Source organism: Epinephelus fuscoguttatus, linkage group LG3 (assembly GCF_011397635.1).
Source record: "Epinephelus fuscoguttatus linkage group LG3, E.fuscoguttatus.final_Chr_v1".
Taxonomy (NCBI): Eukaryota; Metazoa; Chordata; class Actinopteri; order Perciformes; family Serranidae; genus Epinephelus; species Epinephelus fuscoguttatus.
The window spans coordinates 15,977,864-16,000,943 of record NC_064754.1 but is presented as its reverse complement, the minus strand read 5'-3'; the positions used below and the strand labels follow the sequence as shown (position 1 = coordinate 16,000,943).

General features: G+C 40.2%; 1 protein-coding gene across 1 annotated transcript in view; it reads right to left on the bottom strand.

Moving 5' to 3' along the window:
* The window catches only part of sorcs3 (sortilin related VPS10 domain containing receptor 3), a 314,383-nt gene that overhangs the window by 15,047 nt on the left and 276,256 nt on the right, over positions 1-23,080 (bottom strand). Inside the window, exons 20-24 of the mRNA XM_049571881.1 lie at positions 19,815-19,948; positions 17,761-17,884; positions 17,139-17,251; positions 3,620-3,751; positions 3,389-3,488 (exon numbers count right to left, since the gene is read on the bottom strand). Coding sequence (XP_049427838.1) covers positions 3,389-3,488; positions 3,620-3,751; positions 17,139-17,251; positions 17,761-17,884; positions 19,815-19,948 — 603 coding nt within the window. The remainder of the gene's footprint in view (positions 1-3,388; positions 3,489-3,619; positions 3,752-17,138; positions 17,252-17,760; positions 17,885-19,814; positions 19,949-23,080) is intronic.

Here is a 23,080-nt window from a genome sequence, read left to right as displayed (position 1 = left end):
TACCCACTAGTCGCCCTGTGTATTACACCCCTCTGATATATTCACACATCAAAGTGGATTTCAAGGATTTCTTAAAAAACAAAAAACCATGTATAGACTTACGCAAAAGTAATCCCTCTTAGTCATCACTTATAACCCATTAGAATTGTGTGGCGGTGTATTTATCTGCAGAGACTCCTGCCTGTATTTTTTTTGATTTGTTTTGCTGTGTTCTGGACATTTCCCAGCCAATGTGAGTGCAGGTGAAGTCGGGACTTTATAAAACGGTAGTGACTGGACCATAGGCAGTGAGCTTAAATTGACAATGCTTGTGTCAGCTTCGTCGAGTGTACCAAGTGCAGCAAGATGCTGGTATATGACAGCAAGAAGACGGGGACTTGACACTCAAGAGGCACATGACGAAGGCTTGCCATGGAAAGAAAGACCAGAGTCAGCCTTCAATGTCCACGTTCTTATCCTTAAAAAATGTCGGATTTAACCCAGACTTGGGCTCATAATTACAGTTAAAGGGACGGGCAGGGCAGGGCTCAGACAGAACACGTACAGGTTTGGGTGGGGTCGGGCTGGATTTCTTGGGCCCGATCTAAGCTTTTAATCCAAAAGGTAGCTAGGAAAATCACTGACACTCAAACATTCAAAACAAAACAAAAAAACACAAATATAGTGACGTGAGTCCCTAAACGGACAAAGCTTGTGCAAAAACTAGAGTGAATCTGGGTTTGGCTTTAGGAGCCATACAAATGCTACGTTTTTTGTGCCCTCAAAGTCATTGTTTTAAATGCAGATGCACGACAGGCACGCTTAAATGACAGAGCGATGCTGTCACAGCATTTGTGCGTTCCTGAGCGCCTATTTTCCAAGTTGCGATGGCTGCCCCTGAGATAAACTGAGTTCAACTTTTGGAACGCAGCAGCGCGCATCACATATCAAGTGACGACAACCAACCAATCACAGCTGTCAGATATCTTTCCTGTCTTCCGTAAATATCAGTCTGTGATAAATATGGAGAAGTTGGTCATTTTGGTGCAGAGCCACCCAGAGCTTTACATCTGTCCCATGGAAGACAGGCCTACACACTTATAAACAGCACCTGGAAGAAGATCAGTTCTGCACTCAGGATTTAGCTAGGATATAGTACTTGTTAAGATTGCTTAGCAACCTCAGATGCAACCTGTCGCTGCACTCTTAAAAGCTGGCTAAAAAAAGGCACAAAAATAGTGCCCATTGCCCGACCTCAAGTTTTCCAAGTGGTTAAAGAAGCGGCATGTGAAGGAGAGGATGGGGATCAAGAATGACCCATAGTTGGCTTGTTTTCTGTTGAACAGGTAGGTGCCAGGTGTTAACGTAGCTTGCTAAAGCATTAGCTTTTCCATTACAACAAATGCAACGTTCCTACAATAGTTGCTTGCCGTGTATGCACAAGCAGTGTTGGGCACCAAGCTTGTTGCGTTCACAAACAGTAACAGACTATTTCTGCATAGCATACCTTTAAATATCTGCTTATGTTTACTTTGTGTCTCACCGAAACTCAACTGGTGTTTCCTTAGAGGAGCTGTAAGCGATATTCACAACACATCTATGATTCAGAGTCTGAACCTTAGTTGCCTGCACGTGGCTCCCAATGTGGAGGCGTCCATTACTAAAATACTAAATATTTAACTAATGTTTTAATATTTTAAATCCTGCATTGTTTACATCCATGTTTGCAAGCTTTCAGCCTTTTCCGTTGCTATATTTGCAGGTGCATTGCTATGCTGCTGATTAGCAGAGTAGTGAAGAACAGGTAGCAGGAACGTGTATCATGTTAGTACAATACAGCCAATATGGGGGTGTGAAAACATTGCTTCATGGCACTACTAGAGGTCAAAAACTCTGCAGGGAATCTTGATTCTGGACTATATACACATAGTGTATACGTGTATACACATATAAATACTATAAGTGCTTATGCATTCAACAGAAGAATGGGCATAGTGTTTAAAACTTTCTCATCTTTCTCATTTTCCTGACTGCACATTTACATTAACTCAGCTTCTGACATGATATAAAACCCATTCACCAGTAAATGCATTCTCTTGCTGATTATTAGCATTGTATATGTATATGACAATGTTAATGCAATATGAAATGATGCTCTTATTCTTAATATTTCAAATGTCATAAGTTCTGGTAGCGTGAAATTGCTGTTTCTATTGCTGGGCAAAGCAAGTGACAGCGGCAGGTAACTCTGCCATTTCAGGTGGATTTAAAATGGTTAAATGCACTTACATTTACCTCTAATACCAACCCAACCAAACAAGCACTCCCTATGGTTAATATCACACCATATGGTTTTGCTCACAAGGCGTCCACCTTAAATTCCTCTCATTATCCTGAAGAGTGCATTAATGTCTATCACTGCAGGAAAATCACATTGCACTTTCCCGACGTTTCCGTGCTACTCCCGAGCCCTTTAGCTCAGAGACAGCGGCGCGTGTGCTGCTGACCTTTCTCAAGCAGCTTGAAGGCTTTTTAGACCTTTTCTTGGGAGGTGAAATATAAAGAGGGATCCAGCTGGGTACACCTCCAATGTCATTAGATTGCAGCACACCACAGAACGTCACATCGCTGCACATGCCAGACTGTTAATATCTAGCACTTTGAGCTACGGACAACTCATGGCTGTGTGCCTCCAGAGACTGTGTGCCTAATGAAACCAGCCAAGCAATGAATACAATGTAAGTGTTATCTGTCCAGTGGTGGAACACAGAAGTTGTTACGGACTACCAATACCAATAAAAAAGTCGAGTTCTCCAGACCAGCCATGTTATTTACAATCAATGTGCCTCCATGACTCCAGCATCGATTTGATACTTATAACAGCAATTTGTTTTTTGGCAGGGGTTCATTTCTGAGGTTTCTGAATGTCGACCAACCTTCCCATCTTCAGCAGCCGGTGACTGAGCAGTGTTGTTGACTCTTTAAGCAATTCTGAATTCTGTCTCTGCCCTTAAATTGTACAGTGTTCTTTCTCAAGGACTAAATAATCAACATAATTATACTCAGTGTAACACTCATTTTGTGGTTGGATGGCGATACAAGAAATAGAACAGATGTTCAGCTTTTGATGGCAGGCATAAAAGATCGTCTCAAGGAGCTCCACTTAAAATCAAACCCCTCCCATACTCCCCTGTGTTCTTTTGCCTGGAAAGGAGGCAGACTGACAGGAATTTTAATTGGTGAACCAAAGAAATGTTCTTGTTGTCAAAACACGGTTACCACCGTTCTATTTTTTGACACTTCAAAATAGAAAAATAGAAAATAATAGGGCATAATTAAATCAACTGTGAAAGTTATGGTTGATAACTTAATGGAAGAATTGAAAGCAGTGAGAGTGAGTGTTTCTTACCCAGTGTTAACTGTGTGTTGTACACAATCACCCTTACTCCCGGCTTGAGCTCGAACTCCACCAAATTTTGATTCAGCGCACTTACAATTATATCAGATACCTGTTAGACACATAAAACATGGTGTTTTACACATAAAGAGCAGCTGCAGTCACCAATGTCTACGTAAAAGCAATCTATGTGATAGGATTTCAACAATTCATGATGCACAGTTCAATCATAGCCACCCATACCTGCTCTAGCTCCTCCTCACTCTTTTTCTTGACCTCTGTCTGGTTTTTGTGAGGTAACAGGAAGAGCTCAGCAGCTGTCGGAACTCCTGGGAACACGGCGACCAAGAGCTGCTCCTCCGGGAAGTCAGACACCTGTAACAAGGCAGAAAAATGCACCGTGACAGTGATTATGACAAATGGCTTCATCAGTTAAAAACATGTGGCTTCGTTCTGTGCCGGTGAAATCACACGATTACATCAGTTCACTCAGTCAGCTCACGTGGAGTGGGGTTATTTTGTGAGTGTAATGTATGCGCTGCGTTTGAACTGCATGCACAAGGAGGCACAGAGCTCAGCTCGGCAGGGAGTAGGGAGTGACGGTAATAACCTCCCTCCGAAGGAAACATAGACCCGAGTACACTGTCATAATCAAAAGGGTGCGTTGGATATATGTTGCAGTGAGATGAGTATGCAGCGTGAATGTAGCAGTGGGCTTGAGTTGACTGTCTGAACTAGCTTTCAGGCTCCGCTTCATTTGGTGTGTGGTTGCTGTAGTCACTCCCTACTCTAATAAAATTCTTCATATATACAGTACGTAAGTAAATATCTAATGCATTAAAATGTCCATCAAAAGTTACGTTTATATCTTAAGAGGGTACCTAATTATGTACTCACACCCTCAGTCCACATATAATTACCTAAATAGTGGCACTTAAGCTAGAAAAGCAGCAATAGATCAGGTATAGGAGACTGTTTTCAAGTAGCATAGTTTTCCCCCTCTTTATAAAGTTTTTGATGTCTTACATGCTTTTGTATTTTTCTGCTGAAGATGGTCTTTTCATAAAGAGAAGAAGTCTGTCTAAGCAGTAGAGAGATGCAAATACTAGTAAAAATTGGTACTACATGAGCTGAGAAAACAGAGAAAATGCTTATGCTTAGCTACCAGTGGAGCTAACTGGTAGATTAGACCATAGACATATATATGTCTATGGATTAGACTCTTGCCATATCCGGTCGGCAAAACAGCAAAAATGTCCTTCTTGCAAAGGAAAGATTTGAGCGCCGTCTTCTGTTCCTCTTTTAGAGAAAAAGCCAAGTCTAACTCGTTCATTGTAGCAGCCAAAGCCGTTTCAAACAACTGGTGTTCATCCGTAGCCATCTTGTAATGTTTACTGTCTGATTCCGGACTTCGTCGTCACAGCGCTGTCGTCATCTGTTTAGCTCGCCTCTGGCCCGCCTATATCAGATACACCGATGTGATTGGTGCAGCTCGGTTTCATGGGCATAGGTAATGAGTATCATTACTGATTGTCAGAGTGACTCACTGAGCAAATTCAAATTTTGCTCTAGCGAGAACTCTGGATTTCCAGGGCAGGATAAAATATGATTCTGAAAACATTTTAGACGACAATCAGGCAACGCAGTTACAAAATATTGGTCGATATTTGATCAGTTTCACCATTTGATCTCCATTTTCTTCAGAATCCATTATTTATAATACAGAAAATAGTAGGGCAGACTAAAACCCCGAACAAAAAAATCAAGTACAGCATTTGAAATATTGCCATGTCGTTATTATTATGTGTTTTTTTTTGTGTGTTTGAAAGCTGAAATCATACTAAGAGGAAACTGATACAGCTCTCCAACTACAACAAAAATTGTTCTATTTGAGTTGCTTCTCAGTTTTTCTTTCTTTTCTTTTTCTTAATCAGTCAGCTCAAAACTTGAAATTGCACTTATTCAGCTGTATCAACCCCAAGTTCACATGGCAATGTTTTGCAATCGAAATTTTTGGAGGAGTGCCACCTAGAACAACATGTTACACAATGAGGTGAATACACTTTCAGTAACATGGGAATCTGGTTTAAGAAATATATGATCTATAAAAACATGATGAACTACCACTTGTCCAACTGGATATTATCTTATAGGGACTCAGTACTGATGAGTTTGTTACCCTCTTTTCTTGTTTGTTTGTGTTCCCCAGTTCTTCTGCGCTGTGGGGAATAAGCAGGCTACAACATTTCTTCCTTCCTCTTCGTTTAATTTTTACAAATATGGCAAGACAACACATCCCAGTTTAGGGGTACGGCAACTTCCCTTCACTGTTAAGCACGAGGCACTCACTCTCTCAAGTATCACTCATAGCTGTCCCCACAAAACAAGGGCAGGTAGGAACCAATTAGCTCATAACCAAGGGAACACAGTGACTCCACTTAAACACCGCACACGAAAAACACAAATGACAACTTAAGTAATTAAAATAAGCCCAACATATAATATGTGCAGTAATTATGGTCACAAGTGCATTAGTGTTTTGACCGAACTTGCTGGAAGGCTTGCAGTGAAGTAACTGAACTAACTACTCACGAGTGTCGCTTTGTTCTGCTTTATAGCAGAAGAGAGGTAGAGATGGAGAGAAAGACAGAGAGAAAGGATGAAACACACAGATGGCAACAGAGTGAGAAAAACAAAGAGACCGTGTTGAATGCATAATCACCTTTATGTCTAGCTCACAACTGTAAGTGCCCTACTTTTAACAAGTTTAATTTTTTGGGACTGAACAGAGCTAATGTTTTTCAACTGGATATTCCTGTGATATTAAAATACCTGTATGCTATTTACCTTCCATATGTTTTACCGTGCCCTAAGCAGAACATCTGCATAAAAACAAGGGTGTAGCTTTCAGACGCTTCATCACACACTTCATTTCCTGCATTTTGTTGAATGTTCATGCATCAATTCATGGTTAAAACATCTTTATTTATGTAAAGGAGAACACAAACTTCAGGCGGCAGATAATATTGGAATATAATCAGAAATGTTCTCAGATATTCTGTAGTTTTCAAATACTTGCTCTCCTGTAACTCAACCTTTCTCATTTGATGTTATCCCCTCTGAGTCAGCACACATGTAGGCACGATACACTCTTCTCATGTCCTCTTATGTGTCCTTTGTTTGGGAAGTTACCTCTTTAACTGTGCATGTGGCACCTTCATGTCAATATTAATTTAGTTCATTTCAATTCAACGAAATTTCTGCTCATGTTAAAAACTTTCTGCATTCAAAACCATTTGCCATGTGTTCTCTGAGAAGTTGTGAATACAGTCATAATTTAATGAGAATTAAGTCATAATATTTCAAGAAAAACCAGCCCTAGTCTGTTGCGCATTGTGTTACTGCTGTGTTGCTACAGTAGTATCCCCTCCAGACTCTGGATGAGATGCTGCATGCGCTGCTCTTCATCGGAGGTGAAGAAGACCATTACAATTCCAAGTCTGTCGTGTGTTGGCAGGCTCGAGACAGCTGTGTCTTTCATATCACTAAATAATCAGTGTGTTTAATTTGATACTGGAACCATAATGTTATGATCACAGAAGGCAAAGCACCTGCAAAACGACAGCCTGGATTGTTTTGTGCTCTAGCCTTGAGCTTTCTCGTCTGACGAAGTGCACTGCGCCGGTTCTGATTCATCCACAAGTTTCTCTGGCAATTATATCACTGCATGAAAAGCAGGCGGACACAAAGCGAACACCAGTAGAAGCTATTTCTCATCCAGTGGGAATGTGAGGGAGTTAACCCTTTGCATATCTGATGGAAATTATAGGCTTTTTTTGATCTAAATGCATATGCAATTAATATCAAATTAGTGGTGGGGAAATTTCAGATAATCAGAAAACTGGTAGGGACATTTCCCCGCAGTCTCTACCAGAAGTTATGCCCATGCATACAAACATAACTTGTGGAAAATGAAGAGCATCTCCAGCCATGGGAAATGATTAATTTTTTTTGCTATGATGGTTCCAGTGGTCGGTCAGTGTTGCTCTGGCACACTCAAGAATTTCAACAACTACTGGAGAGATTGCCATGAAATTTGGGACAGACATGGTTCCCAGAGGATGAAGCCCAACAACTTTAGGGCACCCCTGACTTTTTGTAACTTTTTGCTTTGCAACAGGGTCCCTGTAATTGCTAAATTCCCCTCAGCATGCCATTTTATTGAGCATTCATCAAGAAAAAGCAAATCAACAATAATTACCACGCCTATGCCAAAAAGCTTTAGCAACACATTTAACAGTGTTTAATGAAGGAGAACAGCTGTTTATCCAAATTTTGTGATTTTAAGTGTTCCTCTGTGGGTTGACGCTTGAAAATACATTCACACAAATCTGAAGAAGAAGACATTTTGGGGATAGATGGTTCTCACAGGACAGCGATATATGGAAAGGTTACAATAACTGTACGTCAATGTCTATAAACAAACAACAGACGACAATTTTGTGAAAGTTTTCTGGCTTTATCTCAATTTCCGAGGATGCCAAAAGCTTATTTTTCCTTTGGTAAAGAAAAGGTAAAGGCAAACAAATGTATCTGTTTTTGTCTCCGGAAAAGCATTTTTTCAGCCCTTCCTCTTAACCAGTTTATACAAGCAAGGGAGGCCCGGCCTGGGTGGTGATCACTCTTCATTTTAGAGCCTGTGATGTTTTTATGTTTTCTCAGTGGCCTGGGTGGACACTAGAGTGGGTATAGCCAAAGCACATCAATTATCAAGCACAGAAATCACTATTTGAGTACCAAAGCAGTGGACAAATGATAGCTGTGGGCATGACTTGCAGTGAGAGAAAGGGCGGCAGAGGGGGAGATAAAGTGAATAGGATGACAGAAGAGGCAATAGCCCCTGGAAAAAAAAAAAAAAAAAAAAATCAATACACTTTGACCGTGATTGTTCTCATTGCAATCAGTCATTAGTTTAAAAAGCTGTCTGGCTGCTTTGGAGTGCTTCCTTTTCATGCTCTGCATTACTGCTTGTTCAAAAATCAGATTGAGACGGCAAGCAGGAAGAGAGGTGAGACACTCAGCACTCAGCGAGGATGAGGTTACCTGCTGGAGGGAAGTGTGGCTCAATTTGGTTCGATCCAAAGATTCCACAGTGCAATATTTTGCAAGCTCACGTGAAGAAATACTATTAAAAGGAGATAAGCTCTCGAGGGCCTCAGCACAGAAGTGAAACTGTATGCATGCATGCTGAAAGATAGTTCACGTCTACAGATACAGGACATATTTTTGCATGAGCAAGTCCGTTTTGCTTCTACATGTTCTGGTTTAAATTTAATACGGATAAAGCCCTTGAAAGGAACCAGATGCAATTCTAGGTGATATTTAAGCAACACCTCATCTGGATAATAAAGTGTTCATGCTCAACTTATTGTCAGAACGTCTACAGCCCTGCTAGCAGCTCTGTGAGGAGCTCTGTGAGGTTGTAATTCGGCACACGGGTGCTTTGAGCTAAATGCTAGTGTTGGCCTGCAAACATTATAATAGCAGGGTTTACATGTTTAGCAGGTACGATATTAACCATGATCATTATCTAAGTTAAGCATATTAGCATGCTGACGTTAGAGAATCAGCGATTCTCACACAGCACAACTGAGACTGTTGTGAATGTCTTTAGTGTTGTAGGTATTTGGTGATTAGCCAAAGTATTGAACAAATTAAATTTTGACGCGATGATGACATTAGATGATGGTTAAGGGGTCATTAAAGCTAATGCAATCCACTCTTTGGAAAAATTATACGTCAAATTTCATTGAAACCCATCCAAATGCTGCTGGTGGTGCGACAAGATAATTTACTGTGTGGGGACCATGAGTGTTGGGACAAAATGTCATGGCTATTCATCACAGAGCTGTTGAGATATTTCAGTGGTGGACCAACTACATATCAGAGGGGCTGTCATTGTCATGGGAACCATGATTGCATGTATCAAATTTGATTTGTGCCAGTCAACCATGGCTGTATGTTAACATCTTCAATTTAATTTGATAATTGGGACCTTTAAACTGCTGTTGGTGCTATGTGAGAGATGACAGCAAGTCAAAAGGACGTGATGCTTTAAATATCATATCATGGCAAATGTCATGGCAATACATCCAAACATTGTTGAGTTATTTCACTCAAAAACGCCCCAAAATATTGACCTCACGTTGACATGAAAAGAAAACTCAAAGGATCATCAAAACAAGTAAAGCTCCTTTAACACTGGACAAAAAATCCACCAATGCTTACTAACACTGGCTCCAGCTCTGATCTGCTTTGACCAGCAAGATGGAAATACAACACCTGGGTGGACACACTAATCATAGCCACTTTTTCAGTGCAATAGAATGGAGCACCGCCACAAAATGCTGTCCGTCTCAGTCTGAGCAGCGCTTGAACATCGTTCCAAATTTAGTCGGCAGTTTAAAAGACAGACTGACATGACTGAGAAGTGACATATGTATATATATATATATATATATATATATATATGTGTATATATATATGTGTATATATATATTTATATATATATATATATATATATATATATGTGTATATGTATATATATATATATATATATATATATATATAAAAGGTACCCACTGTAACATTTTCACTGGCCTCTGCACTGCTTTCTACTGTGTACTAACCTGTTTTCCAGCCCATTTGTAATGACAAACATGACACACCAGATGGGAGGAAGAAAACAAAACAGAATACATACTTGTCTATTGCAGAAGTCCATAGCCTGCAAATAATGGGTTTTCCCATGGTTAAAAAAAAACCCTGATGCACTGATTTTGGTGGAACAGGGGTGTCAGATTCATCCTCTGGGGATCCATGACTGTCTGCACCAAATTTCATAACAATTTATCAAATCATTGTGACATATTTCAGTCTGGATCCAAAGTGGTGAATAGTGAGGCATAGTTTTTATTTTTTGAAGTGTGGTTGTATGTGGTACTTATTCATAGTCAGTGTATTATCTACAGTCATTGTGTATCTGCAAGCCCCCAGTTTGGAGACGTGGCATGAGCACTGTCATGGAAGCTAGGCAATGTACTGCTGTAGATGGGGGGTAGCAGCATATCGTACAGTAACATAAAAAAGACCCACCTGATAAGTGTGTGATAAGTGTACACTATATTGAGAATATTTTCACCAATTCACCTTTCCGTCAGAAAGCCAATAATGGCTTCAGTTCCCCATCTACACTATCTTCAAAGCCACCAGACTTCATTGACAAAAACTAATTATGGCTTGCTGAGCATGAGAGCTGCTGTTCTACCACTGCCTCAATCACTTCGTTAGTTTGTGTTATTGTGTGGCTTTGGTGAATTTAAACCAAACCAACCCTAAACACCAAAGTCACACAATAACACAAACTAAATGATCGAGACAGCGGTAGGCCAGCAGCTCCTGTGTTCAGCTATGTTAAATTACCGTTTTCCTCAGTGGAGTCTGGCACTATAACAGCTCCACTTCCCCGTGGGAAAGGGCCGTCTAACAGCAAGGTAAAGTGGTGAAAAAACTGTAAATACAGCATACGCTTTTTAGGTGGGACTTTTTTAAGGTGACTAAAATACATGTTGTTGCTGCAGCTTATCCAGAGCAGTACATTGCTTGGCTTCTGTGTCAGACTCTAGCCTGCAACTCCAAACTGGGGGCAAGCTGACTGACATCTACTGTATGCTGTACATTGACTATGGATAAGTATCTCATACAACCCCACTTCAAATGATCCAAACTATCCCTTTAAGTCATGCTGTGAGCATTGCTACAAAGATGTATTACAAATTATAAGCTGGCATGATGCCCCCTCCATGCACGCTGTACTGTATAACACCACCTCTGATCTTGAATTACTTAAACCTATACTAGCGCTTCCTCTAGCCTAAGTATTCATAAAAGTCTAGTATTAGTTGTGATCCAGATTGTAAAACAGAGTGAAAAGTGTGGTTTTGAAACATTGACAATTATAAAGCAGCAGCCTACATTGTAAGAAAAGCACTCAAGGATGCAAGAAAATGACTAAATTGCAGTGCATAAGTTGAAGCAGCTGAAAGGATTGCATTTTACTGGGATTGTACCTTGTAAAATTTCATGTCACAAGTAAAATGACTGATTGATTTACCATGCATCAGTTAGATGAGAAGGTATTTTGGTGCCTATGAGGAAGCAATAAGGAGATGATAGCTTGATAGCTTGCATTAACAGTGGAGGCAAAGCTATGGGGGAGTATAAACATTGTAAAGTGCAGGAGTCTGAGCTGAGAAACGTTAAGGGAATGTGATAGACAGAGTGGAATGAAATAACCTCCATCACTGAATGTGCATTCAGGACCAGCAGGCACCAAAATGAGCCTATAGGTGAAGAGTCATGACTTGATAGATTCAGCAACAGGGCCACACGACACAGCACCTCAGTTAAATGGACCTTGACTTTAATTGTAAGTCGTTCCCTCTCTCATCTCCTATTTTATTGTTGGGGAGTTGTTTACTATGTTGAAAAGCCATCAGTTGTGGACTGGCCTCTGTCTCAAGCAAGAGTTCTCAACCATAACAAAATAGAGGGAAAATAACCCTTCCTGTCACCACTTGGACGATATATCTGTCTGGAAATGAACTGTGTGTCAGCGCCGGTCTCATAAACAGATCTACAGTCCTTTCACATGGGTAGTGGCTGATATCAAACTCCAGCAGGATAATGTGAAAAGATGAAAGCAAACAAAAGTGACACATCAGCCACTATCCACAAGTGTAATGTAATAAAAAAGCACTATGAGACTGTGACCATTTTCACCCTCTGTTCAATTTAATACTTCACATCAGTGGAGACCCTTTAAGGATGGTTACATATTGTAATCCTAGTTCTATGATCACTGGAAGACAGTGTTGAGGGTAACTTGTAAATGTGTAATGTGTAATATGCAGCCAAGTTGCCACAAGAAAATGTTGGCATAATACATTTCTGCAAACGTGGATATATTACATTTGTACGTTTCATATGTATCACATCAGCATTTCGAAAGTGATGTAGTACATGACTTGACTTTGTCATTGGGAGTTGGAGGTGATGGTGGTTAGTGTACCACCTAGGCATTTGAGGCCAGCAAACAATTATTGCTGCGTCTTTAAAGGGCTGGTGTGTAATATTTGGCATGGTTTATTGTCAAATCTGAAACTGAATCTGAATATTCTACCCATTAGTATGTTTATACAAGTGTATAATCGCTATAAAATAAAATTTGTTTGGTTTTCGTAGCCTTATAATTATGCTTTTATATATATATATATATATATATATATATATATATATATATATATAGATAGATAGATAGATAGATAGATAGATAGATAGATAGATAGATAGCAAGGGCCTTGCTTTAGAGAGGTTGCCATCTTGCGCCGCCATGTATGTACGGCAGCCCAAGCGGACAATCCAGCCAGCCAGAGAACACGGTCTCCTGCTCGTGAGGGATTCATTACAATATCATAACATGGTTTAGATTTCTAAATAAATATTCACCTCGTCGCTAGATAGACCTACTCCTGAAAAACTTGTGTCTGCTGCTGTGCTCTGAGGCCATCGTCATTTACCCGACGGGAGGGGTGAGTGAGTGAGCCCTGCAATCTAGAATTTGACCACTGATGTCAGTGTTTTCAACTGTTTTCAACCCATTTTACACACTGGCCCTTTAAGTGACTTTTTAGCCACCAAATGTGGATGTTTTATAGCGACAAATTGCTGTGTTTCCACAGAGGATTGTGCCACATAAAGTGGTTCGTTTTTACAGAGGCATCACTGCATGTCCTGCTGGGATGGTGTCGCCAAAAGTGGCAACAGCAATACCATCGAGTGCACCTGTGGAGAGGCTGTTTAGCCTGGGCCATGTTGTGCTGACACCAATATGCAACAGGTTGTCTGACAAATGATTTGAGAGACCCCTCTTCACGTATCACCACTGCTTTAGTGATTACGTCATGATTATGTTAAGCTGGACTAGTCTGATAAAGCCATGGTTTGGTGAGCAAACGACTCAAGTGAGTTTGATTGAATGTATTTGGCTCGCTAAATGCAGTTCATGTGACATTTTAAATTTTAAGTCAGTTATCATCTAATGGTGTTAGGAGAGCTAGTCTCACATATTTATTAAGGCCGACTGATATATTATTTTGAGGTAACCAATATTTGCACTATGAGGTGTTAGGAAGGCCAACCTCTTTCACATTGCTTTATTTATTGATATTGTTTAATTTTAGGCAGTCATAGCCTACTGCCAGTGCCATCTTAAATGTGCTGATATGTGGGCATATTTAAAGTTTAGGTAAAAAGTAGCACGCACATACCCAAAAAAAATTTTATGCTAGGTGCTGGACCAAAAGGTAAGTATGAAATAAAAAGTCCGCACACCAGAAGTTGCTTACAACTACAATGCATGAATAAATTGTGCAAGGAGCAGCTTCTGGTGTGCGGACTTCATCTTTTTATTTCATATTTAAAGTTTAACATTACATTAACATTATATTATTGTTAACTTGTTAACAGTAATGTAGTGAGTAGTGTACCCAATTGCTTTCTACTCACAGCAGTTAAGTTAAGTATTGCATTATTTATGTATTTATTTATTTATTTAAGTAAAGAGTAATGCGTTTTGCATTGCTTGTTTTGAGTAATAATCCCAACACTGCTGGTAGAGCCCTCTAATGTGTATTGTGGCACTGACATTCTTCATGCACATGCTTAGCCAACCCATATGCATGAAGAAAAGACTCCTGCACGCTGTCTAACTTGCAAAAATAATCATTTTATTGCTGCTGCAACGTTTCGTTCATCCATCTGATGAAGGTCTAGTCACCGAAATGTTGCAGCAGCGACAAAATAATTATTTTTGTAAGTTAGACAGTGTGCAGGAGTCTTTTCTGCAAGTTTTGTTCTTCTCGTCCCTCTCCTACGCACCTGTTTGAAAATAGATGTGTGAAGTATTTCGTTCGTTCCTTCGTTTTGACCAAATGCACCAATTTAAGTACACTGGGGTTCTCCCTAGTAAAGCAGCAATTGTTCTTATCCACTAATCAACTAGCTATGTGTAAGGTGAAAAACTGACTAAAGTCAGAATCAAGATAATTGTTTTCTATCATTTTGAATCAATTCCAAAATTCAAATTTTTGGTTCATTACCATTTCTCTCCCCAAATAAGCTATACTGATACAACAGAAAAGAGAGAAGTCTGTGCTGTGAACAGTCAAACAGTCAAGTGTAGGTGATGTAATGGAGGAGAAAAGTAGTTTAACCAGACAGTTATTTTTAGACACTTGACATGACTCACTATATGCAGTGTTAAGGAGCATTCTTTCCAAGCTGTTACTGCAGTGCATTGTTCGCCAATACAGAAAGTACTTAATCATACTCCATTTGCACAGCATGAATTAATAAGTAAATAATAATATGCTTTTGGTATTTAATTAGAGGATAGGTTCACAGTTTCTTCAGTCTGCTTTAAAACTGTAGTCAGTAGTCGTCCTCATGAACAACTGGTTCGTCTTACTATAATTATTTCTCCTTTTCAAACCGGCCCTGAAGAGATCAGTTCTCAAATCAATTTCAGTCTAAGTGATGGGGAACTAAATCGACAGTCCTTTTTCTGCGTAAAAATACATTCCAAAGTTTAAACGAAGATCTTTGTGTCATTGTCACTTCACTGCTCCTCAGTGAGGACAGGCTGTCTGGGGAAATCTGTGCTAAAAAGAGTGTAACATTCAAGAATATATACTTGTCAAATTGTTGAAGCCTCATATTAACATTTTAACATGGAAGGAGGACTGTGGATTTTGGTGCACTATGAAGGAAACCCCAATAGAACCAGTAGGAAGGATTCCAGCAGGCAAAACCTGTTTTGGTGTTCATATGGGGATTCTTCTAGTGTTTGCAGACTTTAAAAAAAGGGAACTTATTCTTACAATATTCTAATGCAAGGAGTTACTGGCTGACATAATCATTCCTCTTCTTCAAATTGGTCATAAAAAGTTTTTAGAGGATGATTTCAATGTCGGAGATGGGAGTCATCAGCCAAAGTTAATGTAAGGCTATATATTCCAAAGTTGTTTCCCTGGATAGTGTTTCCTCACTAAGATGTGGTCCAGGTACAATAACACAGAGAGTAAAATGTAAAATGTGTCCCCAAAATTGTGGGAGATGTCTTTATGGCCAGTACGGAAAAAGGAAAAACAGCAACTCATAACTTGAAATGTGCAAATGTGCATATGCAACCCAATCACAAGAAAAAATGTTGGTATTGTACATTTCTGCAAACCCTGGATACATTACATTTGCAGTTATTATGTAGTGGATACATTTAAGCTTTTCATATCAACAAAACTGTGGTTGTTGTATGGTTAGGTTTAGGCAACAAGTCAGGCTGGTTATGGTTAGGTAAAGATTATGCTTTGGTTTAAAACAGCCGCTTTTAGGAGCACAATCCCGGCAGGAAAAGCAGTGATTTTTTGATTAAAAACAACCACTTTTCATGCCCCTACATTGGCAGAAAATGCAGCAATATTTCTGTAAAAAGACAACAGCTTTTCATTGCACTATCTGCACTGATGGTTCACTACAAAACATCCAAGTTTGGAGCCCGAAAAGCAGCTGGAAAAACATACACCAAAACATCCTGGAACCAGTGCATTGATTGCAATAAGATCCCAAGTTAGACGATACATTTTGGGCACATGCACATAATTTTATCCATACACTAAAAGAGTTTAAGTGTGACTCCATTAGTTGATTGATTAGTAAAGTACACAAGCACAAGCCTTTAATGGCTTCCAAATGCATCGATAACCAGGGTGATTAATTTAAAAGAGTGGCATTTACATCCTCAGTCAAGTTTAAGCATAAACAAAACCAGTGTGTCTACAGGGCTGCTAACATTGATTCATTCTACTTGTAAATAATTTAGCAGAAACTTGTTAATTCTGGTGTTAGTGGGGCAATATATTTAAAGTATAAGTAGAAAACTACAAGTCTTATTTTACTTTATGTGACATCATAGTCCAGGAAAAGGGAAGTCAATCGGCTCGAAAGCATGAACCTGAGTCTGGGTTATCCAAGTTATTCATGAGATCCCCCTCACCTGTTTAAATATTCCTCCAAATGTGCCCACCTGCAGCTCTAATACTAAATATGTTGGTAAGATGGCCAAGAGCGCAGCACAACCAAATGTAGTCCGCTATTCATGAGCTGTGAATTGTGAGATGAGAAGCACTTAACAATGATGGGTGAGCTTCCCACACACACTGAGAGCACTTGCACCTCTCCTACGTTCAAGTGCACTACCACACACGCAGACGCACGCATTAGACACCGTGACAGGTATCGTCACTCAAAGGTCTCTCTCAAGCCCCCGTGCTTGAAGTTCTGAGATCATTTTATTGGTCATTTGAAATTAGAGAATCAGTGCTCATGAAGCCATCTTGGCTGAGAAGGAAAGCAAAGGCGTCTTCACACCTGTCTGAAGATGAATCACAAGGTAGCCCAAGGGCGTTCTCTTGCCGCACCAATGAGTATTGGGCAGCAAAGGTAATAGGGGCATAGGAAATAATTGAGAAATAGCAGGGTGGGAAAGACAATAGGAGATAAAAAGACAGAAAGGAAAGGAGTTGAAGACAGACGGAAGGATGGAAGGAAGAGAGAGGGAGGGACAGAGAAAATGAAAATCACTCACTTGGAGCAGAGCCTTCTTAATTACTCTCCCCACATCCTGTCTCCACTCGGGTATGTCGGGGTTGAACTCGTCCAGATTAGGGGAGAAAGATAAAAGTAGAGATTTGAAGAATTCTGTCGAAGAGAGTCAGGGGAGAATCAGCCATTAATTCACTCGGATCCGGGGGCATTATTCTCAGGGAGCCGTGCCAACTGTCATTTTGCTCAAGTTGAGTTTCAGGTAGTTAACACTTGATGAAAAGAAGAGGGTTTCTCATATCCCCTGCACTTCCCTTTGGCTAAATGTACCAGATGCACTTCTAGATAATTAGAAAATGTCACAGCTTTATGCCAACCCATCCACTGGTAATAAATCATTGCATTTTACAGATACTTGCTGCCGGATTACTTCATTTCAAATGAAGACATATTCTTTAGAGATTCTAACAGTAATGTGATATATTTTCCTCAAGTAGGAGCAATTTCATTTCAAAAACATTTTACACGCGGCAGTCAGAATATGACAGTATAACAAATGATATAGTCTGCAAGATTTAACTACTTTCCATGAAACTGCATTTTTTTAAACACGTTGAAAACTAAAGAGATGCCAGCAGCACAATAGACTCGTTCACAATACTGACCTTTGACTGCTATGGTCTTGGTATCTTGCAGTATGGTGTTGGATGCAGCCACTTGGACTGTGATGGTGTGCATGCCGTCGGTGGGGAAGGTGTGTGAGATACTCCCATCCAGTGTTATCACGGGCTGCAAGCGCAAAAGGTACAGGTGCTAAATAATGTCACCCTTCTCAAGCATGTGGAGCAAGCTTCATTCACCAGGCATTTTCTGCTATTTTGCCTTCATCAGGGTGGTGTCTGAGGCTGACTCCAGTTTCCTTGTATTTATCCATCCATCAGTGGTGTGATTTATAGATGATCAAAAACAGGGATGTGTTTGAGAGTAATATGGAGTTTGGTTAAAGTAGGGGTGTGTTAGGGTCAACTGTCAGCCCTTTTTACTCAAGTATCCTGTGAGAGAGCTGCAATTTAGACCCTTAATTTTGCCACCTTTGCTTTTTTACACAGAAACAAACAATTCAGGCATAATACTGCCTCAGTGTGTGATTTTAGATAGCATGCCAGAGTTCCTGAAGCAAAAGAGGCATGACAGGTGAGACATTTAACAACATCTATCTCTTGTGTGATGTATAACATATGTGTCGGCATCGCTTTGTAAACAATAACGATGGAATAACATGGCAGTAACAATCATTTACCATCCCTCTCATACGGCAGTTGATCTCGTCCCCTGCTCAGATGGTGAGAATTTCACGGATAATATTGTCCTGCGATTTGCAGATATTTTCAGCCACTGTTCTTCTTCTTTGAGTTAGCTGCTAACTGCTGCTGGCTGCTTTTTAAATCTCCTAATGGAGGGTCGCACACATTACTCATCATCAAAATGTCAAACCAGTCCAGTCCTGGTGGATGTCCCTTTTACACAGATGCAGATTCAGTGCTGTTACTACCTTCCTTAAAGGCGAGACAACTTTCTCCCCCAGTTCTACAATTAATTTTAATCTTTTATGACAAAATAGTGAGGTGGAATAACAGTGTGATATTCCTGTTGCTGTAGATTGACTTCAAAATTAGTTAGGGTTTCCCATAAGTATTAGGGAAGAAAGAAAATTGAAAATACAGCTTTTTAGACGCTAGCAGTATAGCTATTGAGATGGCAGTGTCGGTCTGCCAGTCCATCACTTTGGTCCAGACTGAGATATCTCAACAACTATTAATTGGATTGCCATGAATATATAGACATGTACGGACAATTATGTTACAATAGGATGAAGCCCACTGACTAATCCCCTAAATGTCCCTGTAGCATCACAAAGAAAAGATTTGCAGTGAGCTGTTCTCCCGACTTAACAAAAGTAATGCACCAAAACTTAAATATAAACCATGTAATGATGAGTCAGTAAGTTGAGTATAACCCATACTGGTGTCGTTGGTGGATGGGTCAAACAACACAGGACTTTCCCCCATGAGGTAGGTGTTCAGAACTGTGTGAAATCAGGTGAACTTTGAGTTATGTTAAGGTATGATGTCACCATGTTTCTAGCCTACATAGCTTTTCATTAAGTAGGTAACATCATTTGTGAGGTGCTAAATCAATAGATATCACACGTACTGTTGTATAAGATAGGCTGAGATGCAGGTGAAAGTGGAAAGCAGCTGCTTGTGGTGGTGTAAGGTAGTGTAAGGTCAGAAGTAGCAGTAACCCATGGCAGCAGCCACAGTGGCACCTGCTTGTTGTTTTAAAGCACCTTTGTTCTTGATGATAAGGTCATCAGAAAAATGAGCTTGAAAGAGTGTTGTGATGTTTTAGTCACAGGACTGACTGAAGCAAACTGGATGCAACCTCAGACATCCTGACAAAGGCAAGATAACAGCTGTTTGTTGAATACCCACACTGGTCTGTTCTTCACTGTGTGTATGTCCTTAAAGATAAACGCACTTCAGTAGAACATACTGTCTTCACGTCAAGGTGGTGTTTTACCAGGTGTAATTACTTGATGGTAATGGTAAGATTTTACAGTGTATGGACTTCAGTTACAACATGCAGAAGGAGGCACAGAGAGGACACACAGAAAGACTGAAATGTGTATAACTGAGACTGGTCCCGGGAGAATTACCTCAGTATTGTTGCCTAGCCACCAGAAGTAAGTCACAGTACGTGAGTGGCTGGGTAAGACCACTGCTGTGATGTTCACCTCCTTGTTCTTTATGACCACGAAGGGAGCGAGAAGCTGGACATGCTCCACTGGACCTAAGGAAGAAACACCACAGAGGAGCTCATATTATGCCTGGCTTCTTCTAATGAGGCACTCTTGAGAGTGTGCTTTTCATTCAAATTAAAAAAAAGCCGAAAGGCAAGTTCACAAATCCTATCAGTAAGTACATCGGGTGTGAAGCTTGTTTCATGGAGGGAAATATTCCAAACACCATCATGTTTACATGACAGTTTAGTGTGCTGAGGTTTTTTCTCACGGTCCAAAGACCTGCACCTCAGGTTAAATGATAAATAGTCCAAAGGTGTGAGTGTGACTGTGCTTGTCTGTGTGATAAACTGCAGACCTGTCCCTCGGTTCTTGCATCTCGTCTAGTGCATTCTGGAATAGGATTCAGACCCTATACAATGAACAGAATAAGTACATAAGAAAATGTAAAATCTGTCACACTGACATCATTTTCAGTCGACTCTGAAGCCATGATAGCATTCATTAGGATCAAAGAGTTCTCATTTCTTTGAGTTGACTTACAACCTGTACGGCTATGTCAATCTCATCCACACATCTCCCCAGTACTGTCGGCCCTTTTCTATACATTCTCATGCTAGTTATCTAACTAGCTCTTCAAAAAGATGAGGTTGACACACTTATTTCCACCAAAGTCAATTGTTTCTCCAAATAGCCATCAGTGGCCACAAAACCAGACATATATGCACATTTCATTATGTTAAATTGATAATCAGCTATTTTGCATCCTACCATCACTACACCACAAAGTATGTATATATTGTACACTGTATGTTCACTGGAATATATGAACAAATGAGATGTGGGTAACTAAGAGGCCTGAAACCAGGCTACACACACTCTTTTTGTGCTTTAAGTCTTTGTTGAGTTTTTCAATTCTGGCCGTGGCCATGATCTTTCCCTTTTGTGCGTTGAGTTGCTGAGTGAAAAACATGAACATGATAATCTTTCTTTAGCAGAATGGGCATTTTGACATTTTCCAAGCAGATAAAAAATGGAAAACAACTTAAAGATGGTTGTCAGAGAATGTTTTGCAAATTGAATTGAATTCAACTAAATTTTATCTATATTGTCCGGTATCACAAATCACAATTTGCCTCAGTGGGCTTCACAACATAGGAGATGTCCTGCTCATGGATCTTCAGAGTGGGGGGGGGCTATACCAAACTCAAACCAAACAGCATGTAATTGTGATGTCTGGCTGATCAGGTCCAAGCTCTTTCACTTCGAGCTTCTCCTGCAATGCGCTCCTCTCAAATGGTGTTGTTTTTAAAGACTTCACCGTATTTGCTTTCTCCATCTCCATCTTGTTCTCCGTCGCCAACTCTCGCTCAAACTCAAACCTGTCACTCTGCACTTTATGACAGACGGCTGTGACGCCATCCCACTGGCTATTGGATGGGACGTAAATCAGCTGCATTCAGCTTTGGGCACAGGAGAACTGCGCCCCAACAGCTCCTAGCACTTGTACTGAAGAGGAGCGAACTGCGCATGTACAACTTACGAGAGTCTATGAGCAAAGATTCTTGCGCCCCAGGGAGGAAACACATGACCAATCAGTAACTTTAGACAACGTAGAACATTTTTAATCTTCATTTTTATTGCAGATGATACATGTTACTCACTAACTATATCATATTTATCTTGCTCATCTGAAAATTTTTTATGCAAAGTATTTTTATTTTACTTTTAAAATGTGGGGAGAGTGGTGGGGCGGCACCCTAGCGCCCTCTATTGACCAGCCGCCACTGATGTATTGGCAGAAATGGAATATAATATAATATGAGACGTTTATATCTACATACGGCGCAGGTCCTCGTCCACGGAGACCGCCATGTTTCTACAGTAGCCCAGAACCGACAAATTAAGCCCTGCCTTTAGATAGCGCTATTTGCATTTTCGCATCAGCCATTGTAGTTAAGAGCCCACCTGGGATGTGAAATAGCTTTATTCAGTGTTTTTACTGGTTTAAATCACTGGGTCTGTTTTTTTCATAGAGGAAGGGTCCTCTGAGATAACTCAGCTACAGCTAAAAACGTCCTAAACATCTGCATCTTAAGTTATTAGAGAAAAAAAAATGAGCACACATCAGCAGGTGCTGGGCTAGTGGCCTGTCTGCCATGAACCAAAGACCATTGGAGAAACACTGATTTATGTGAAACTACTTTATTCTGTGTTTTCAGTTGTTTTAATCACCTGGTCTGCTTGTTTTGGAGAGTTGGAGACCTCTACAGATAATTTGGCTCCCTGTAAAAAACCTCCTGAACAATTCCAACTGGGAGAAGTTTCAGTTGGTTGCAATCTGCAATCGTCACCACTAGATTCAACCAAATCCCCCTAAATCTTACACACTGCTCCTTTAAATTCCATCATTAAGTTAACAAAAAAATTCCACTTGGGCAGTGCCATTTCTCCTTGACAGCTTGTTTCCTGTTGCAGTTTAGTAATATATATGTAGGCATCACTTTTTGTAGACATGATAGACATTCCAGTCTATCCTGACAGTTTTTGCTAACACTTTTGATTTATGGGTCTGCCAAACAGCAAACTCACCCTCTGGAACTGATCACTAAAAAGTTGTCTAGAGTAATTTAATTTGACAGACAATCAAATGATTTTCTGACAAGGTCTGACAGTATAAAGTGGTGACAGCAAAACATTCTCTTACACTTAAAGGTCGTTGTAGCTCTGTAACTATAGTGAAAAAAGTCTAACACTAAAAATATGTTGACGCCATCATGTATTTTTGACATGATATCTCCTGGATAATGCTGCAAACCTCCCCACTAAGAACCTAATAGGACCCGACAGGGGTCCAGGTTGCTTTACACTAATCTCAGGGATGAAGTTCCCCGCCGCGGACAGATGTAATACACTACTTTCGTGGAAATACTCCAACGAAAGGTTTGTGTAGTGCTGCGGTCTGGGGTGTTCGTCTCGCCAAGGCTTCTGTTAGCTCTCATCCTCTTTAACCAGAACTAATCTTTATCCCCACTTTGAGATGCTCAGTGTGTGTGTGTGTGTATGTGTGTGTGTGTGTGTGTGTGTGAATGAGAGAAGGAAAGGAAGTCATTTGGTATTAAATATGCTCCACCGAGAAATCATTGTAGTAGTTTTTGGCATTTCCCAAGCTAAATTTATTG